At 37.6% G+C, this 13,543-nt stretch overlaps 1 protein-coding gene across 7 annotated transcripts in view; it reads left to right on the top strand.

Moving 5' to 3' along the window:
- PRDM5 (PR/SET domain 5) overlaps window positions 1–13,543 on the top strand; it is a 74,695-nt gene that overhangs the window by 39,479 nt on the left and 21,673 nt on the right. For all 7 annotated transcript variants that reach the window (XR_011150425.1, XR_011150424.1, XM_069012581.1 and 4 more), the window contains one exon: window positions 5,738–5,823. Coding sequence is in view for 5 of the 7 variants with exons in the window: in XM_069012581.1 (XP_068868682.1) it covers window positions 5,738–5,823 (86 nt within the window). In the remaining 2 variants the exon portion in view is untranslated. The remainder of the gene's footprint in view (window positions 1–5,737; window positions 5,824–13,543) is intronic.

The following is a 13,543-nucleotide window of genomic DNA, read 5'->3' as shown; positions in this document are numbered from 1 at the left end:
CGCCTCTACATGGGAGGAAGTTTATTATTTTGAAGAGGTGTTTGTTTTCTCATGGGCCTGCAACACCAAAGTGGTGAAATTCACTGAATGTTTCCTTGACCTGTGAATTTTTGATCTTTACTCAGTGATTGGTTTTCTGGCATCTTCTACTTTAAATTCTGTTGGAAAAACTGGGTTCATTGAGTTCCTGTTTAATTTAATTTTGTTTCCTAATGAAGTCCTTTTCATGTGGGAGAAATTCAGGTCTGTGTATTTTAGGTTTATTTGTGTTTGTGTGTACACATTTGCATAGTGCATTAACTGAATTATGTTCAGTTAAGGACACAAAGTTTTTAATTTAATGGAAACACTGAGGGCAAGAGCAGCTGAGGATAGATGTGTGAAGCTGCCAGGTGCCCTCTATGAGCAGTGTTCTAAAGCAGATGTCACAGATTATAATTTTGTTACATCCGTTAACCTTTTGCCCATCCTTAGTTGCTGTTGAATGCTGTCATCACCCCAGATTATCTCTGACTAAAAAAGCCCTTTTGCAATTCCCATTCTGGGCTGCCCTGTGGATCATCTGGTAAGGAGTGTTAAATGTGTGATCCAGATGGCCTCCAAATTCCTCCCCAGGTGAACTGTGCTCATTCCACCGCAGTTGGGCGATGGTGGAGGCTCCCTTCTAACCCTTTCCCTTACCCCAGTCTTGAGTTAGGACTTGAAAAAGGGTTATAGTTTGCTGTAAGGGTTTTGAAAGCTGATATTTTGAAATAATGCACATATATATGTATTTATACAGAAAAACCTAGCTTTTATTTAGGAAGCAATCTTCTAATCCTGATAATAAGTTTACCATCTGAAAGGGAGCTATATATAGAGCATGGTAAATGAATGGCCTGTGGAACAGTCTGAGGGACCACATTGCTGAAATTATATTTGTTAATTTTTTTAAGAAAACTGAAGACAGGAATTTTCTTGAAGCTGCATATGCTGCACAAGATCGGATGTTCACTGCAGTCTGTCTTAGGTCTTTTTCTGATGTTTATGAGTGTTGACCAAAACCATTAATGCTGAATATCCCAGTTGACCGAGCAGAGACGTATTAAAAAGTATATAAAAAACCCCCACCTTGATAATTTTGCTGCATTATTAAAATTCTTCATTCCTTAACAGAGCAGTTGAGTTCCAATAAAGACAGCAAGCCAGGGAATTCCTGCATGAAGGCCAACATGAATACCTGAGAATTGTGTTTAGGTGACTAAGCAAGCTGCAGGAGAACGGGGACAGTGAACAGGGCTGCAGATTTCACAGATGAAATAGAAGTAATGCCTATGTATGGTTTGAAAGAGCAGTGAGGTTGCTGCTTTGGTTTGCTGGGCTATTCAGACTTTTGCTGCAGCCTGTTCAGGTTAGGACTATTTCTTGGTTGTATGTTTTGTCTCATTGGATGGGAACCTATTTCTCACCTGTAAAGTACTTATTTGCCTAATCTTACTCGAGGTCATTGTTTTGAAGTAATCGCTAGCATCGGTGCTTATATCAGGTTTCCACCTAACTTGAGAATCAGCTCTTTGTTTGTGGCTCGGCTGGCTACAGGGAGTGCAGAATACAGTGTGAAAATAGCAATGCATATGATCAGTTTGATTAACTGTATCAAAGTCCTTATTAAATGTCTAGATGTAGCCACTGAAATCTTGAAATCTTCAAGAACTAATGTATATTTGGATTTGCTTCTTAATTGTTTTGTATCTGAGTCTGGGAAATCTGTGTGCTAAATTCAGTGTAAATCCTGCTTTACAGCACCTGTGATTGCAGATGTCTCATAGGAAACTGTCCTGAGTCAAACTGGAATGGAAGGACCTGGTATTTAACTTCTTATGCTACATTAGTACCACTAGGTATTGTGATCTCAGCCTAGAGATCGAGGCGAAAAAAAAAAGATGTCAATTCTGTCATGACATGGTTTCAGATCAAAATCTCATATGTTTTTCAATCATGGAATTGTTTTTCATAATCCTTGTATTAAGGTTAAATATATTTTTATTGTGTTAAAAGCTTTGGGTTTTGTTCATACAAAATCTGGAAGTAGAATGTCTAGACTTTGAATTATGCTAAATCCACTGCAGTTTATCCCAGGATTATTTATTTGGGGTTATTTGTACAGAAGTGCCATTAATGTGTTGAGCAGTTCGTTCTGGGACAGCAGGGACATGAAAGTCAGCTGTAACTTGGGGGTGAACATGACATTTGTTACATTTGACTTGCATGGGTGTTCTGTTATTTTAATGAAAGCAGTAGTTTTGTTTAGAAAGCAGATTTTAAAAACACCCAAACATAAAAATATTTTGATATTTTATATATATCTATATATAAAAATGTTTATGTAAAACTGCAGAGTGCAAATGCCATAGTTTTTAATTGGCATTGACTTTGCCTAAGGTGCACCCCCACTTAGTACGGTGTTACCACAAATTCACACCATCTCAAAAATGGGCTTCTAGCAGCAAATCCAAGAAGAAATTGTAGTTTATTGTAGGGGAAATCACTTTCACTTTGATTTTTAGTAACTCCTTCTTGTGAAAACAAGAGAAAGAGGGGTTTGTGACTTGCAAGGTATTTCATTTGCTGGTCTTAGTAATTTTTACTTTTTATCTTGTGTTAGGGATCCATTAATTTTCTGATCAGAGAAGTTTATCATCTGCAAATCTCTACAATTTCTTGTGTACAAGTTGACCTGAGGTTTATTACTTCAGTGTTTATAATTGGTTTTAGTGGTCTTTGTGGATGGATGTTAAAGCCCTGATGGATAGTGTCACCTTCCCAGGAGTTTTATCACATGGCCTTGCTCTAGTTTGTCTCTGACAATTCTAAACTTTGGGGAAGCACAAACCCCTCTCTTTTGTGGACATTTGCCATAGTTCTGTATGAAATGTTGCACTTCAGCAAGCCTTCATGTGTGGGAGGAATATTTTTAGCGTTCATTGTTTCAAATCTTCCTTTTCCCCTGTTGGCATCTTATTCCATTTGCTTTTCACAGGATAAGAGAAAGTTAAACTGTTCCTTTTTATCATACAGGACTTAGAGTGGGACAGTGTGTAAGACTTCTCTTGGGGAACCTGCTTCCCAATAGTCTCCGTGAGGAATCTGGAATCATTCTGATGAGAAACTGCCTGGTAGCATGAATAATGTTTGCCTAGCCTGGCTCAGAAGCAAGGAAGGAAGTTATTTTCACCAGAGGTAGAGAAGGTAATATGTAGGGTTGTAATAATCTTGCCAGATCTGATGTCCACAAGATCAGATATTTAATCTAAGTTAGTTATCTGGGCTCCTGAGACAGTAAATAGCACAAAAGATGCATTGTCAGAGGGCAGTTTATTCATTTCTGAGACAGACAACAGAGGCCCTTTCCAGAGAGCCATTCATAAGAAATTTATACTAAGAAACATGGCTATTGCTAGCACAGATGTATTTTAACTGCCCCATTGTTAATTTTGTAAAATCCTAAAACCTTTTGAGGTCGAAGATAAGAAGATATACATTTGAAAGATGTGCATGCACAGGGTGGACACTTGCTTGTGTAAGCACCAGGACACTTGTATAAATTTTAAGCATGCAGCCTGCAAAGATTAGGTGAAAGAAAAATAACAATAAAAGCAACAGTAAAATTACTTGGGAACATCTTTTAAATAGTTTTACTGGCAGCTATTGACACAAGCGCGTGAGAGATGTATATAATTTAGAAAAACAAGATGGCTCCTAGATTGAATGTCAAGTCAGAGCTGGCACTCTGTTACGTAGTAAACTTGATTTTCGGAACAGTGAAGATTTTTGACAATGGACAGTTTGTAAGAGCAGCTCGAAGCCTGACGTGTTCAGGTGTGACACATTGATGTGGAGTCATATTGTTGCCCTCTGCTGGCATCTGCTGAGAGCTCCTAAGGCCTTACTCATCAAGCACCATGGTGTCCGTGGTTGATTTCAGAGGGCCACTGTTAATCTGTTTCAAACTCAAGCCCATCCTTTGAAGGCAAAAGTCATTCTCTTTAAAGAGACTTGGGGGTGGGGGAGAGAGGGAGTAGGGTACAACTCCTACCTGTCATCGCTCATCTGCTTACAAACTGCTGAAAGCTTTAAATTCTACATTCAAAAGCCCCCAAACATAAAAATGTCAGCTGAATTAATTAAATATTTGAGTACTGACAACTGTTGGAGTGTTTGAATTTCAGAGGCATGAATTAAAGGCATCGAGGGTCAGGAGAGGGAGGATCATATATCAAACTACTCAGTGAAAACACAGCTCTAACACAGAGATTGTTGTCATCGTCTTAAAAAAGAACCCAAAACCCCAATTCACACAGTTTTGCTTTCTGAGAGATGACAGAACGCAAGAGAGAAAAATATTTGTGTTTCACAGATAGTGAAACACAGACAGTGTTCACAGACAGTGCCTTGCTGAACTATCTTGTGCAGCTGTCATTCACTGAGTTATCTATACAGGAGTAAAAGAAGACAACAAAATAATCTGTCTACAAAATAGGGGAGGGTGTACATCATCTTCCTTAAATAATCATCTCACCTCAGGTGCCCTTGAATCTCTACACAATGTGTGGATATGGAGATTTCATGTCCAGCAGTGACTCCGAGTCAGTATCTTTGGGATATCAGTGAAATAGTCTGGTTTGGGTTTTTTTAAGCTGTAAAATGTAGTTAATCTTACTTGCCTATTTTACAAGATTGAGTATGAGTGTTAATAAGTGCTTGAAATTTTGTCTATGTTAAATCTATGCATGCAGAGAGATATATGTATATACACACCTTTGAGAGCAGAAAGCTGTACATTGACTTTATAAAATAGGCTTTGCTTAACTTGTGACAAACCTTTACTTGAGAAGACACCTTCAGCATTACTGTTGTGTACAACAAAATCCAATTTGTTAACAGAAAATTATCATCTTAATTTTTTGACCTGTGTTTTGTAATGGAAACAACCTGATCTTTTAAAGTGTTGTATACAGGAGCAGGAGGCAGTAGACTCAGATTCCAGTACATCGCCTGAAGAGTTAAAAATTAAAATGCATTTCTTCCAAATGGTGGTGCTCAGAAACTCTTTACTGTTTGTCTCTGAACAGCTCACTATCCACATTACACTAATGTGAGTTTGGGAAAATCGATGCCAAATGACACCAGGGTAATGGAGCATTAAACAAATACCTTTCAGATATGGGATGCTGCTAAGATTGTTCTGTTTCTATATCAGTCATAAATTGTGACACAAATATTGCAGAAACTTTTGATTAACCTTCTAATACAGATACAGCATTATAAAAGAGTGGATTTTATATTCCACTGGGATTCTGACACCCAGAGGCCTCTAATAATGACCAGATGTGAAACAGGAAAACTATTTGGGAGCAGGTAGTGCCTAACCATAAAAGTGACCATGTGTAAATCACTGTAGAATGTGGTTTGAGCAAGGGCATTAGGTGTTTTCTTTTTTGGTTTTATTTTTTCCCCCCCCAAGGCTGTCTGTGTGTATTCATATATTGTAGTGCAAAACCAGTCAGCAAAGAGGAATATTTTGGTCCAGCACTGCATCCTGCTCAGGCAGGATTGTTTGTAATTTTTCTAAAGTTCTTTGAACAGAGTGTGAAGATAAGGCCAGAGTAAAGTAGTTCATTTTGACAAAGAGCTGTGCTGCAAAGCATTCATCCTCTGAGGGCACATTTCTGGGTTCTGATGCTTCTCTTGTTCTCAGGTGAGCGTCCTTACCAGTGTCCTTACTGTGACAAAGCGTTCAGCAAGAATGATGGCTTGAAGATGCACATTCGCACCCACACCAGGGTAAGTCCCCCACAATTCTGTGGTCACTTGAGGATTGTCTGTGACTCGTGTGGTGAAAAGTAATTAATTGCTGTTTGTGTAGAGATTAGGCTCTGCCAACCAAGGTATTTTATACTTACCAAAATAAGAGGCAAAGATTCAAGTCATTAACTTATAAATTCTAATTAGGACTCCCTTAGTGTCTATTTTTTCTGTATTTGATTTCTTTTATGTTGGAATAATAGCTGTACTAACCTCTTCATTTAACCTGTGGTTATTTATAGATATAAATTAACTGTTGTTTACTGAGTAAACAGTTCTGTAAAGGCTTCACTGTTACTGAAGCTTCAATATCCAGTGCTTTGATTCATAATGTGCCTGTAAAATGGAGTCACTGTGAGCTTTTCTAGAGGCTCTACTTTACTAACTGATGACAATTCTTAAGATGCAAAATTACATTATATAACTTTTATTTAACTGGGAGCTGTTACAGTTCACAGAGATCAGTGCAGCCTTGAGGCCAAACCAAGAAAGTTCTGCATCTATTGGGAAATAGGAAGGGTGGCATTTAACTTAGAAATCTCCATATGCAAATGGGCACACAGAATTGCTTTCTGAATAAGTAAAAATAAAAACTGTTTATTTAAATTTCTGCTGTTCTGTGTGGGTCTTGAGCATATTAACTATGAGGTCCTAGATGAAGTTTTAGCTTTTGTACCCCAAACTATCCAAGTAATCAGTAGTTTGTGCAATGCTTCTTGGTAGTTCATTGGGAACAGTCTAGTCCCATGTTGTTAGTTTTTTCTCCTTTTTCTCCAGCTGTTAAATCACTTTAAGAAGTGCTATAAATTCTTTTCTGTTGTTACTGTCCCCTCTAGGAGAAATTTCATGACCCATCTAAGTTCTGCATAGCTGTGATGGGTAAACAAGCTCTGAAACTGTGCCAAATTTAATTTTTTTTCCTGATTTTTCATACAGTTTGAGTAAAAACAACAAACCCCCAGCCTCTGTAGGAGAAAAATAGAGAAAAAAATAACAATATTAGGCTTTTAGAGTCTACAGTGATTTACACCAAGTGTAAAGTGTCTTTCTTCTAAGCGTTTTTTAGCTAACAGGAAAGGAGGAGTTAAGAAAATAAATTTTAAGGAGTGCATATTTCTTTTTAATATATGTAGATGCTGTAATTAGACAGGCTTTGTGTTGCACTAAGAACATAATAAAATTTGGTTTAAAATGTCTCAGGAAATGCTGTGCTGTACCATGTAGGCCAAATATCACCCTTAGAGGTACAAGGAACTCAGTTCACACCAAATGTGATGTAAGTGTCTCCATATACTTGAGATTTCTTGGTCATCTACATCCGAAAGGTCACATTTCAGACTTTTTTATTTTTGTGTGTGAAGGTGCTTCACAGACCTCTGGTCATTCCCACAGCTGTAGGATTAAAATATGCAGCCAAAACATGGTTTTTAGACTTGATTAGGTTTTGGTTCTTTTTGTGGTCATGCTGCTCCTATTCCAAAACTTGACAGTGAGGCACCTTCATATATGAATGGCATTCCATGTTTGTTTATCTCCATGTAAATGTTGTTTTATTTTGAGATAACAAGAATCAGCACTGGTAACATTTACGTTACCAGTAATTTTAAAATTGAAGCCTGTTGCTATGATCTTGTATGTCCCAACTTTCCCTCTTCCTCACAGTTCACCTTATTTAATATTAAAGTTGAACTGGATAACTAAAAAATCAAAGGAGGTCTTAGTAGGAGCAGGAAAAAAACGGGCTAGAATTATTAATAAAAACAGTAGAAGAGGAAACAAAGTTTATTACCAATTTCCATGGACTTTCAAGCCTGAAGGAGGAATTATTCTGGGTCTGTTCTGAACATTGTCCATGCAGTACTGTATGATAATAAGCTGTATTTTATTGTTCAGGTGAGTAAGTATTAGTGCAGGTACAAGGGCATAAATATGTATTTTAGTTGATGTGATTCAAATGTAAGTGCAAGAACAGAGTGGTGAAAGGAGTTGGACGGGGGAAAGAGGGAGCAGGTGATACTGAGAGGTAAATGGGGAAGACACCATTATCTACAAGAACACTTGTGTGCTTGGCAAGAGTGTGAAGTTTTAGTTAATCTTAGTAGTAGGTTGATGCTTGTCAGTAATGCAGGGTACAGGAACCAAAAAAAACCCCTTTCATCAGAGAAAATAGCTGCTGAGCTGTTCAGGTGAGTCTTTTTGAAGTGAGTGCTCATGATCTGAATCCTGACTCTGAAGGAGATGTGTTCTAACTGCACAGTGTAAGGACTTCTCCAGCAAGGAAAGAAACCTGTGCAGAAAGAGTTTGAAACCCCTGAGCACACTACTAATGCACTAGAAGGTGTTCTGTGCTCCTAGGCTATGTAAACAAAGACAAAACGAAAGATTAGGAAATAAAAAATGGTCTGGGTCCTTTTGTCAGTTCTAAGAACAAGAAAAACCAGGAAGTCACTCTTGAAATTTCTCTTTTCGGTCATCCCATGTTCTGACTTTTCAAAACAGTATAAGGTTGTTGGCTCTTCCTTTTTTTACCCTTTCCTACACATATATTTTGTTTGAAATTTATTATTGCATGCAAAATCATTATTCAAGGACTGAATAGTGAGATGTATAAATCCTGAAGGTATTTTTGTATCAGCTGAGCCTAGCAATGTGGAAATAAACACAATCATAGCACCCTCATGCAAGGGCTATTCTCATAAATATCTTGAAAAAAAGAATCTGGTCTTTTGGCCAGAAAGTTTGTGAAGTAGCTTAAAAGTAATACTGTGGCATTCACCAAAGACAGGAGAGATTAAATCTCCATGTATTTTACCAGTGAGCTTAAATGCCAAACCTGATGCTGGGGATCAGGGAAGGCTGCTGGAAAAATCATTGTAGAAAGTTGATTAAGGTCTGGCAGCTGTTAAAGTGAGCACAGCCTGGGTGGCCACAGGTGTCAGCTCCAGTTCTGGAGTAAACAGAGAAGGTAAGGCCAAACCCCTGCTGGCCAGGGCAGGGGGAGAAAACACCACCCACCTGACATTAAAATGTCACCTGAGTACTGATTTGTTTCTATGAAAGTAAATGTGTTTGGTTTATGGTTTGATGGGTTTGGGTTTTTCTTTTTTTTTTCCTTAAGGAGAAATATAACAGCCTAGGAAAACATAAATGAGGAACTTATTGAAGTTGTTGATGAAATGAATTTACAGACCCTATCAGCTTTGAGGGGGAATACATGCACACTTCCAACCCTCACACTGCAGGAAACATCAGCTCCTTCCTAAGGCTTTATTCAGTGCCTGACTTAACATTACATCATTTGAACTTAAACATGTGGAAAAATTATTTTATGTTACAGCAATAGAATTGGTAATGTTTGAAAATACGGCCATTGATAGGTGCCCAGAGTTATTGTCACGTTAAATTGATGTTTTCATTACTACTGAGAATGGTGATTTTATTACAGTTGATTTCAGTGATGGAAAACAGAAAGAGTAGAAGCTATTTGAAAAAGGCTTTTCACCACTTGATTTAAATCTTTCATATTTACATATAACAGGTATATTTAATTTTTATAGCTTGTTTAAAAATCTGATTTCCAGTGGGTGGAAGCTGCCAGCCTGTGCTCAAATGGTACATTTCTGAGGTAATTTAAAAAGTAGAGAAATTTCAGTGTATCATTTTTGTTTCATGCATAAATGCCTACTATTTTAAAACACAATAATATTTAAATACATTTAAAACCACAGTGTGTGCAGGAATTAACCAACCTTGAGTTAATTTCGAGTTTTATTTATGAATTTTGTGGGAATAGGGATAAATCATGGTAAGTGTAGAAGTGAGGCAGTGTCTTGTAGAGGATCCTTCCCATCAGTGTTTGAGCTCATTGCTAGGACAGTACAAAAAGAGGTCCTGAGTTAAACAGACTTTCCAAGGCACTCATTTATAACTTTATAGTGCACCTTCTTTTTTAACCCAAAAGAATATTAAAATAATAGTAAATGAGAAATAATGCAAGGACAATATTGACATAATTTCACTTCTCCTGTGTTTCCCAGGAAATATTAGGGCTTTAAAGTTTGAGAAAGGGTCATGTGTTCTAGAAGCACCATAGAATGCTATTGTCAAAAAAAAAATTACTTTTTTGTACTAAATATAGACTTTTGTGCATATGACAGTGAGTAAGGAAATAATATGATGTGTTGATTGAATTTGGAGGGGTTTTTCCATATTGGATTTTGTCTATGTTTCCCTATCGGTGAGATAGGAGTGAGTTCCCAGACATCTGCCTGAGGATGATGACTTTGCCAGGGCTGTGGTTTCCTTGCCTCTGGAATCTGTGTTTGCACTCAGAATGTGGAAGGTTTGAATCCCACTGCAGCTATATTTTCACACTTTTTTACACAATATTGACTGATGATCATCCCTTCCTCGTGGAGTGAAAATGTACTTTTTCTATATTCGATACTATTTTTTTTTCCAGGAGCAGGTGAACATCCATTGAATTTTCATCATGGCTGATTAAATAAACCCTCCTTCATTAAATTTTAGGGGCAGAAATTACCTCAGCAGCTGAAAAAACCACAAAGAAGTAAGAACTTTTCAGATTATGGGTAGCAAATAGGCAGGAGTACCATAGAAAAATGGGAAGATATGGTAAAGCTCAGCTAGTTGCATATACTGTATCTTTTTAAGAAATGCACTTTTTTTTTTTCCTGGCAGGCATTTCAGAGGAAGATGCATGCTTTTGTTTTAATTACAAATTTTATTGCAGAAAAAGATTATTTTTTTAATACTCCTAAAACAATTAATTGAGATCTGTTCTAACAAAAACATTAGCCATTTCTAATAAAAGTCACATTTTTATTTAAATCTGCCAAAATTATTTCACAGTTGTTTTAACAGGAAAGTTTCTTGGCCTGCTCTAATTGTTGGAAATATTTTTTTAAAGGATTTTGCTTTTCAACAGAGGAAGCATGTACTTTTAAAGTGATTTTTAATTGAGGTTTAATATTATAAGTTTCAAATCCCTACCACTTCTGTAGAGCTGTAAATTCTCATCACCCTTTGTCTGCCTGTGTCAATGTTACGTTAGTAATTTAAGTAGGCCTCTGTCTCTGAGTCAGCCACTTGCTGTAACTTGCAGAAACTTTCCAGTTACTAAGAGAGCATCTTGTTAGTTCTTGCATGTTTTTCACACTTAGATGAAAAACTGGACTCCATTAACTTGGGCTATCTGCGATTTTAAGTGTAAGCAGATTTCCTGCATTTTCAGGTTGGCAAAGCTGTAGGATTTCCAGATTTCTCTTTGAGAGTTATGAGCTCCTGGTAGGTGCAAACATGACTGGTATATTTTAACGTTATCTGGCTGGTCATGTTTGTTCATTTGAGGCCACATTTTTCCATTTTCCTGATTTTTTTTTTTTTTTTTTTCTTTTCAAAACAGTGTTTTTGTTAACCCTCTGTTCAGGCGATAATGCAAGTATGCGTAGCAGCAAATGATATTTATTAAGAGTAATACTGATATTTCCAAAATTGCCTCAAAGCAGTTTGAAAGCAGATAGTGTTACTGTATCTATATCTCACGAGTAGGCATTATGAAGCTACTTCTAAAGGAAAGCTTTATTTTAGAACAATGAAAAGAATATTAAAAAAAAAATTTCTTTTGTGTCCTGTTACATCACCATTATTCATGTCTGTCAATTTTCATGTTCGTGTCACAAGTGTAAATGTTTACAAGTAATACGACACATCATAAACTTTTCCTTTTTTCTCTGAACTTCTCTCAAAGTTCAGTTTTCAGCATGTTGAAAATACAGATCCATCAAGTAGATTGTTGTGTTCTTAACCCCTATTTTAATCTTGAGCTATGATTTATTTGGTAATAATAGTGTTTAAATTATGTTTGTCTTGCTGTGACTGTGGAGCTCATGTAATAATTCTAAATTCAGATTTAGAAAGCAAGTTGGAGACACTTCTACCAAAGTCATTGGCGTTTCACTTGTGTAACCCATGTTACCAGGTTTACAGAAAGAACCACGTGTACAAGTGCTAAGTTAGTGTACAATAATGTATTTATATTTCTTAAGGGACGTACAGTCAACTGCAGCAGCAGCTTGCAGTTCAGATATTCTGCATTTAAGTATTTCCATCTGCTGTGCTTGCAGGACACTCTGTGCACGCTTTCTGTCGAGCTGTTGAAGGTGCCATCAAATGGCCTTGAGATTTGTCATGTTCTGAGTGAGGTCTTCCTAATGCAAAGCACAACTTGCTTAGAATCCGATGTGTGACTTGTGATTCAGCTATCCTCAGACACAGGAGTGTGCACTGCAGGCACTTTTTTATTTGACATAGTTGTTGAAATCTTGAATTTCTCTCAGTTTTAATGGTGAAACCCATCAGAGATGGAGCTTTTGAGTTAGTGTGCCAGGCTTACACCTTCCAGAGTGCCATTGGGCTCTGCTTGGCCTTTCCTTGTTCAGAGGCAGGAAGGTTGTAAATCCTGATCTGCATATTTCTGTTCATACCTGGCATGCTTAAAACTATGATATTAAATCACTGCAGTATCAGCCACATCCTGTCCCTCTCGCTCTCCCTGCTCCCTTCCTCATTTAGATCATCAATAAAAGAAAACACATGTAATCCTTCAGCTTGGCTGCCACCGTAGCCCATGGCCTGGCAGATGCTTCTTCAACAGAGGGCAGATTTATAGTACCAGCACTTGGTAACTCCTCTGAAGTCGGACTTGGATGATCTTCCTAGTGAGCTCCTGTTTTGTTGACAGTTAGCAGGTTTTTCTCTTTGCTTGATGTTTTACATCTGTCCAGCTTTTTTCTCATCTCTGTGTTGGCCCCTTTTGTCCTTTCGTGGTGGCATTAACTTTTTCAGACCTGTTGCCATGGTTTTTTATCTTTTTTTTTCTCTGCTCACATTTAAAGCAGTGATGGTTATGCCAAGCAAACATCATATTTTCCATGTTACAAGTGTTGCTTTCTCCAAGCATTGTGAAATGGAAATTTGATGCAAGGGGGAGAAGGAGAAGAGAGAAAAGGAAAAGCACAGAATGTTTTGTTTTGAAGAAATTGGTCTGTGAGGATGATGTCTTCTTCAAAACCAACAAAAAAACAAAAGTCTTTTTCTCTGGAGATAAATCGAGGGCCAAGTTTTGCTCTGTACAGCACTACTGATTTTCCTGAAACAGATGCAGATGTGAACGGAGGGCAGCTTCACTCAGGGGAGAGGAGGCTGGTGTGAATCAGAGTCATGTCTGCTGAAGTCACTGGAATATACAGATGAAGGGATCTAAAATTAGATCAAAGACAGCTTTGGATGTGTTTCATGCACTACATATGTGAATTTCAGTACAAATGCCAGGGGGATGTTAGATACACCCTTTTTTGCCACAGAGAATAATACAAATAGCCAGACATAACCTGTGGGAAGATAATGCAGCCCGGGTTGGTGACCCCAGCTTCCCAGAGTTTAAAATGGCTCTTTGTCCAAACTGGAATCCTGAAATCCATTTAGCACTGAAATGATTAACCTGGTCATTATCAAGTCAGTTCTTCAGATAGCCAAAGACCAAGATAATCAAAAGGGAGCGAGTACACCTGGTGCAGTTTGCAGTAGTGAATGCTTTCGTAGGTGTTTAAGATGTGCACATCGTATACTTCACTTTGCACTTTCTGGGGAACAACCTCCACACAAAAAGGCTGCTTTT

This window comes from Aphelocoma coerulescens, chromosome 4 (genome assembly GCF_041296385.1).
Source record: "Aphelocoma coerulescens isolate FSJ_1873_10779 chromosome 4, UR_Acoe_1.0, whole genome shotgun sequence".
In the NCBI taxonomy this organism is placed as follows: Eukaryota; Metazoa; Chordata; class Aves; order Passeriformes; family Corvidae; genus Aphelocoma; species Aphelocoma coerulescens.
This window is presented reverse-complemented; position numbering and strand designations above follow the sequence as displayed.